We start from the raw sequence: 8401 nt of genomic DNA on the forward strand, positions 1-8401 counted from the left end.
TGTAGTTTACTCAATCTATTTTATTTTAAATGTCCAAGGTAAATTTAACCCATGTTGCTGGGAGCACGGACATAAGAGATTACAAATTTAGGGTTTGATTACATGCAGTGTTAAATGATAGAAGGAGTGAGTAACATTAAATTGTGAATGCATGATATAAATTCAGAATACATTTAGAAAGTAGAAGTGTAGCAAATATTTCATATCATTTTAACTACTTCAAAGCAAAAGAGAAAAATGAGAAATATATTATTTTCTTGCTCATAGCATGGAATACCATGCTATATTACATAGAAAATATTAATATGTCTGTATAAAATAAAATGCTGCTCGATATCTCATGAGAATAAGATTTTTAAGTGAAAGCTTTATAAAATTTCTCTAAGTGTTTTCACCCCTTACTTGAGCGATCAACTTTGACAAAGGTTAAGTTTGATTTTCCAAGTTTTCGGTTATAAGATTAATTTTTCATACTTGGTACAACTGAAGAACCTTAGGCTCATGATCATAAGTCATGTTCTTCAGAGTATCAATCACTGTTTAAGCTCTTTCTATAATGACTGGTTAAAATGACTCCACTATCAGAGTACATTTTGAATTTTACGCAAGGTAACTACAATGGAAAAAATGTTTAAAAAATACACAAATTCACACAAAATGAAGATGTTTAAGCATTTAAAATAACATTAGTGCCTGAGCAACAGGCCTTTACATTCTTGATCGATTATTTGATTTGGGCCTTACTGAAAAGGGGGCATGACCTTGGTCAAGGTGACTTCTTGGTCAAGCAGGTTCCCAAATAATGCCTGGTGAAGGCTGTCCTTAGGCAGCAGTCCCAGAACCAGGAATAGTAAGTCCTTCTTCCCTTGAAGGTACATGTGGATGATGCATCACAGCATCTTCACCATGGGTGAAGGCTGAAGTGTCCTGCTACGGCTGACACTTAGGGTACTTGTCTCCACAACATGGGCAATCACTCTTCCTTGTGGATGGTTCTAGCCACAAACAGCAAAGCCCTATCTTTCACAAATTCTACATTTATAACTTCTGACATTAAGTCCACATTTCTATGACCTCTTCTGGACCAGTGTTTTGTGCATGTCTGTGTGTGACATACAAATGTTTGAGGCGTGTTCTTTGACCTATGTAGCAGGTCCTTCAGTTTTGACATGTAATTGTTACTTATGTAGTATCTCCAGGTATGGATTGATGCAGTTCTCTGCTTTAGCAAATTATTATTTAAAAATGCAATATACAGATGATGTATTATTTAATTGTACACTCAAAACCTATATAATTTTATCAACCAATTTCACACCAAAGTGTTTAATTAAAAATTTAAAAAATGTTTCAGAATGTTTTTATTTTGAACTTCAATGTATTGTTACCATTTTCCACCTTTTAATGAGTCCAATATCCACCCTTCATATTTCTAGAGCTATTATCTAATTATTTAATTTTAATTTATATCCTAACATCTCATTTATATATTTTTGTTAGCTTCAGAATTTATAATGAAAGGAGGTGGCCGCAGCAGGGGCTGAGTTGACCATCATAAACTAGAGGATGTGGCAGATACTTTCACATGACTGTTCATGCATTACTTATGAACTTAAATATGCATGAATATCAATGTTTTTAAGAGTAATTTTAAAATTTTCAGCCTTCATTCTCTAAGGTTATTTTCACTTTATGTTGTAATTCCTGAGCTTCACAATTCAGTGATTTTTAATCCATAGGCATACAATTTTAAAACTCAGCAAGCACTTGTCATGAAACATTCTGTCTAAAAACATAAGTAATAATTCTCTCACACCTTTCGCTTTACTCTTTCATAATTTATTTACTACCCTTCGTAAGTACTATTTAATTCTTTATTATTATTTGAATGCCGAATAACTACGGTTAAGCTTTGTTTCTATTCTATAATATTTTGCTAAATTAATACTGTATGTCAAAAGGGAATTTGTGTTATCCTTTAAGCAATTTATCTTTATACCTTCTTATCTCTTTACAATTATATCATCCTCATTTTGAGAGCAAAGGATTAGAATTATTCACTTTGAAATCCATGTCATTTCCTATAGCAACATTTTCAAATAAATTGCTCTTAATGTTATATCTTTTATTTTTAATATTATCTTCTATTTTGTGAAACTTAAAGTAGAAAATAGCAAACCTGGGTATACTACTTTAAATTGTAGAATTTATATAAAACTAAAATTTTATAAAGTTTTAGTTAATTAATGGAATCCTTAATAAATGCCAGTTCAAATATTGAATTTACATAGTGAGAATTAAGGCAGAAATTCTAAAGAATAAGTAAAACAACAAACAAGCCATAAAAGCTGTTGTTGATTACGTTAGGCAAAAATATCATTCTTGTAATTTTTTTCATTAGCATTATCATTATTTTGAACAACTATCTTAACGAGCATTTTGCTTTATTTTTTTTTCAATCAGAACATTTCTTTTCAGAATATATATTTGTCCATTTCTTGAATGGAAAGTGCTCTCCTAGTGCACTCAAGGCATGAGACTAGATGTTGTGATGTTTAAAAGTAATGACTTAAGATATAGTTAGTGGTCTTAAGAACCATACACGAGTATAGTGGGTGGAAAAGGCAAGAGTTATTAAGAACAAACTCAATAAGTAGTAGGCAAGCTAAAAGCCCAAGAACTAATTTTATATTGTGGATTAAAAAAATATATTTTTTAAAGATATTTCGGATTTTAGTTACATAGAACAGACAATACAGAGGTGGTGGTAATACAACCATCTTGCCCAAAGACATGTGGCACTGGAATCTACGAATATGAGGTATAAACACAGAACAGTGAGAAGAGTGGTGTCTACACAATTCTCTGACCCACAAACACTGGCCATTTAAAATATGACTGTGGTCATACCACCCTCATAATTAAAACTACAAAATGGGCTCACATGCGCAAATGGGAACTCTCATGAGCAGGAGCTTGCCTGCCTTCAAAACCTTTAGAACAATGAAAATATCTTGGAAGGTGATGGTCCCACAACACTGTAAATGTAATAAATTACAATGAATTGTATACACTTTAAAATGATTAATGGTTAATTTTGTTCTATAAATTTTACCTCAGTAAAATAAATAAATAAATTGCGTACTCTCGCTTGGGCCCAAGATGTCAAATGTCTATGGCTAATAAGTTCCTTCCATGCCTTCTTTTCTTTCAGGCTATGACGCTAAAATTTTTCAACAGTGATTCTCCTTCAAACAGTTACCTTTTGCTTTAATCATATGATGAAATCCCTTAATGAAACTTTGTAGGGAAATTCCTGGTACCCTAGGTGCCCATAAAATCTGTGCATGCTCATAGTTAAAAAAAAAAGTAATAAATATGTATAATTATATATAATATAAAATATTTACACACATATTTTTCCAGTTATTTATTCTACCAGATGAAGCCACGGAAGAAATGAGGTTTGTTATAGAGTAAATAAAAGACAAATGAGTTAACGTCTAGATTCAGCACACCAATGGCTCATTTCAGCTCCTATATTTTATATAGAAATATAAAGCGAGCCATATAGGTATTTTAAATATTGTGGTATGTAGTGGATACAGAAATTCTATATACCTGTGAGTGATGGAGGGAGTCATTGAGTTGAGGCCTACTGTCCTACCGAGAGCCCTATGGAGAGGGGCAATGGAACAAATATAAAAGCTAATAAGTAGTCGGTCTTTATCCAAAAAAAGTATGAAAAGTGTGTATTCAGAGGTCTGCAGGTCAAGTATGTTAACCGTGTTACCACTGGGGTGACGTGAAACCCAGCTCGTCCCAGCAGCAGGTCAGGGGGTGGTGTGGTGTCCTTCAGTTCTTCCCTGCTGACGCAGCAAAGAATTATAGGTCAGCGAGATTTAGAAGATTTATTGATAGTACATTTTAGGGGACAGGCCATGCTAAGGAAGACTACAGTCCTGTGGAATGTGGGAGGTGAAAAGATAAGTCAGAGTACACTCCATGGGAGGAGCAGGTTGTCAGCCAAGAGAGCTGCAACCATGAAGAAATGGGAAGGTCTTTTTATATTTGGGCCATGATGGGAGGTCCTAGATGATCACTATGTGAAGTCACCTTGACTGACAGTTGGTGGCTGTATAACACTTTGCCTATTGCACATGTGCTTACCCAGAATTCAGTATGTTATAATTAGATTCATGAACTTCCAGTCATAGTCATGGTGTAATGATGGTATAATGAGGCTGAGGTTGTAGGCAGGTTAGAGTAGTACTCTCTGCCCATGCATTTGTGGCTGTTTAAGCCAGAGCTTTTATGGCCTTGGTGCTCTAGGATTTGGGGTAATTTACAACCCTAAAAGGGAGGTGTTTCTGGGAGGTCCTTAAGGAAGGCCTTCAAAGATTTCTATGGTTACAGAGCTGGGCCTATTCTCCTGTCCCACATGCCTGACAACCTACCTAACAAGAGAGGGCCAAAGGACTTTTCTTGAATCAAAAGATAGCAACTTAACTTTTCTCAGCACGCAAGAATGCGACGCCCCCCGCCCCTGGGGGACCTGCACGGACTATTCTCACAATTGGATTTAGGACTACATATAAGACAGTGCAAAGACCAGAGTTCAAACATCAACATTACTCTCCAGTTACAGAGAAAATCAGGCAAACCTCCTATTATTTATATATACCTTATAAACAAAACAAGTACAAAACAATAATGGGAAGTGCCCCGAGAGACAGGCTTATAGCCCAGGAAAACAAAGAGGTTTTTAAGAGGCAAAGAGACCAGAGCAAGTTAATTAGTAAGGTAAAGTGCCTTGAGGCTCAAGGCGCTTAAGCAGAAACTTAAAAACTGCAATTTTTCTGCAATATTGAGTGTAAATTTGTCACCATATTATGTATCTATATGCTATTATAGAGAAATTTAAGTCAAATCTCCTTCCAATCATTATTAAAAGTAGAAGAATCAGAAGGAAATTCATTGTCATGGAATCCAATTCCAAGACATCATATCGGTTCCTTCTTCCCATGTCATAAAACATCCACACAGTACTGGCATTCCTCAATCTCACAATCCTTGAACTTCTCTACAAATTCACATGCTGGAGGGTCTCAGTCACACACAGGGCAACAGGACCTTCACTCTCGATGCATTACTTGCAACAATGATAAAATTCTCTCTATCTCAAGATCAGTTAATGCCGATGAAACTTTGCCTTACTTATAAGCAATCTGTGTTCCATAGAAACTAGGCCAAGGGTCTCACAGATTTGAGCGATGCTGAATTACACTTCATTAGATTTTCTGAATCTGCCCTTAAACTCACCCACACAACTTAACCTTGTGCCTCATCTTGTCCCAACATTAAAAAATTATCTAATATTGAGGGCTTACCAGAGTCAAGTTTATCCTAAGGAATTTACATCATTTACTTATTTTTCAAAACATGTGTTTGAGGAATAAACATCACCTCCAACCTTGTATAGATAAAGAAACTGAATATTTGGAACTGAAGTAGGGACTGGCATTGAATTCTAGGCAGGTGGACTTCTAGCACCATGAGTTTTGGTTTCCATAATGTACTGCCAAATGATGCCCTTTACAAGCAAAGAGATGTCTTCCTTCTCTTCCAGTCTAGAACCATTAATTCTCTAAAATTACACTAGTCTTTCCTGACTCTCTCAAAATAGCTATAAAATCATTTTTTGTTGCCTTTTATATTTTGTTTCTTTTTTAAAAAGTATAAAATAAAACTATGACTAATTATGTAAAAGGAGAGATATAGTGGGGATGATAAAGAGAATTTAGCTATAGTTATGGTAGGAATTATAAAATAAAAATTATGCAAGATATAATACCACAGTATTCAAACAGTCCTCTCCCTGCCCCTCAAATAACTAAATAGTCATCAAAACTTGAATATATAAAGTAGGCAGAAGGAGGAATGATGTCAGCAAATGGAAACATAGGAATTTCCAGCGTTTGTGACCCCAGAAACATCAATTGGAACAACTTGATTGGAACAACAATACCTTGACAAGAGCCAAGGATTCCAGGTGAGGGAGGACAGCACCTGGCTGAAGCACAGAAACAATAAAAGCTGCGTAGAGGAGGGTAGGATCATTAGATTAGCGTTACCCCCATCACCTGTCCCCCAAGCCCAGGCAAGCCAGCCCAAAGACAGACACCTTATTAGTGGGAGTAAGCCAGTAAAGTGGGAACCCAACTTCACAGGGGTCCCCAGGGCCAGCTCACCGAGGAACCAGACCGACTCGATGGCTCTAGATGACTCCCTAGGAACTCTCGCGAACCCAGGCCCTGTCCCATCTTGCCACCAGCCAGCTCCGTATCAAGATGCTCCTACAAACCCAGGCCTCGAGCTCACCCATGCGTCTGCAACTCCAGAAGCTCCAGGTGGCCTATGCGGCCCCAGGCAGCTTTGGAGACACTAGGCTCCTAGCGGGCCCCGCGAACCCAGCCATCCCAGATCCACTGCAGCGCTTGCCAACTCCCGTGGCCACAGGTGACTCCCATGGCTACAGGTGACTCCCATGGCCCCAGGTTCCCGGCGTGCTCCAGCTATCCCAGGCCGCCGCCCTTCAACCCGCCCCCGCCCCCCAATTCCCGGGGTCAGGCAGGCTCCCGCTTCTGGGCTGATGTGAATCCCGGCTCCCAGCTCACCTCAGTGCCTGCTGACTCCTCGAACAGGTGCCCAGGACATCCCAGCTCTGACGGCTGCCACGGCCTGGGTGGCCCTTTGGCACCAAGCTCCCGACCCGGCCCAACACGCCAGGCCGGCGACAGCGACCCCAGGCTCTCGGCTCACTGCAGCACCAGCCAGGTCCAGGGCGCCAGGCCAACGCGCACACCCGGGCCAGGTTGTTGCCACTCCAGGCTCCTAGGCTGCCCAAACGCCAAGCCAGCCCTGTGGCCCCGGCCTCAAGTCTGGCTCCCAGGGCTTGGGGTCGCAGCCTGCCCCAGTGCCAGACTGGCCAAGGCGGATCAAACATTCGGGGTAACTGTGAGGCCCCAGGATGACCCTTGTGCGCCCGGCTCCAGACTTGCTGGCGCCTGGTCGCCCTCCGCGGCCCCAGTCTCCAGGGCAACTCCCGCCAAACCGGATACCAGGCCTGGCCTGGTACCCACCAGACCCGGCCCCATGGATCAAGACACTGAGCTTGCCCTAGTGCTCCCCAGCAGCTGGTTGGCTCCTGTGAACGCAGAATCCAGGTCCCTGGGCAGATATAACTGCTAAAAGTAAGTTATACTCGAATTCATAGTACTCTAATTTTGTCAGATGGCGATATGTTCATCACTTAACTCTGGTATAAAGGTTTAGAGGAGAAAAGCATTAAAAATAACTGTTGCTAGAGTAATTTGTTAATAGACACAATATAAAAAAAAGAGGTAACTTATGAAATCGAAAAGATAAAATAAGGAGGAAAGGAGTAAGGGTAGAATTTTTGTATGAGATGGAAGTTAAATTGTTATCAGGTTAAAATAGACAGTTATATTAAGAAGATAATTAATGTAAACTTCATGATAACTGGAAAAAAAAAAACATACAATAGAAACCCAAAAGATAAAAAGAAAGAAATCAAAGCATACCACCCTGGAAGCTTTGTAGCCACTTGTAGCTGCAGAAGTTAAAGGGTATATGCGTGTTTATAATACCGTTTATAATATAAATCATTGAAAATAGGAAAATGGATAAAAAATTTCATAATTCAAATTAATAATTTTGATAAAAATCTATATTGATACTAATCTGAGAAACGTAATTTTGAGCCATAAAAAACACACTGCACAATTACGTTTATATATCAAATATGAAAATATAAAAATCACTTAATAATACCAAATTACTTTCTGAGTTGTATGTATATATATGGTGTGTGTATGTGTGTGTGTGTGTAAAATGCAAAGGTAAACATTCATTTGAAATGATAACGGAAGGAAAGGAAAGGAACAGGGACAGGGACAGGGTTAACTTGAACTTAATTTCTTCTGTAAAGTTTCATTTTCTATATATAAAAAAAAATCCAGCTCAAATAATAAAATCCTGAAAAAATTATGGCTCTTATTTGTGGTTATGTAAGTGATTGCAGTTTATTTCTGTAGTCCAGAGACTAGTATCACATTAATAGGCTAGTATTATATACGAGTTTTGTTCTGTCAATGAAAGTTTAACATGGTAGATACTTAAACTTTGTGGTGAATTTCTTCATATATAAAATGGAAGACTTAACTCATATAAGAAATAATACCTTTTTTTTTTTTACTATATCTATACCTTTTTTACCATTCTACTGTGAACATACGTCCAAAATAGGACAACCGAATATTTATAATACCACTATAGATCTTTTCCTGGTTATTCATAGAGCCAGCAGCTATACATTTAA

General features: G+C 38.1%; 1 protein-coding gene across 1 annotated transcript; it reads left to right on the forward strand.

Annotated features, from left to right (window-relative positions):
- Positions 1-6528: 6528 nt before the first annotated feature.
- Positions 6529-7251, forward strand: LOC120586111 (basic proline-rich protein-like). Its single transcript, XM_039842530.1, has one exon. The coding sequence runs from the start codon at positions 6529-6531 to the stop codon at positions 7249-7251; it is 723 nt and encodes a 240-aa protein (XP_039698464.1).
- Positions 7252-8401: the final 1150 nt, after the last annotated feature.

The sequence above is a fragment of the Pteropus medius genome, unplaced genomic scaffold (assembly GCF_902729225.1).
Source record: "Pteropus medius unplaced genomic scaffold, Ma_sr-lr_union100, whole genome shotgun sequence".
Taxonomy (NCBI): domain Eukaryota; kingdom Metazoa; phylum Chordata; class Mammalia; order Chiroptera; family Pteropodidae; genus Pteropus; species Pteropus medius.

What these genes read in the sequence shown, in the direction of transcription:
- LOC120586111 (XM_039842530.1), top strand. Translation starts at nt 6,529, where the DNA reads ATGGCTACAGGTGACTCCCATGGCCCCAGGTTCCCGGCGTGCTCCAGC.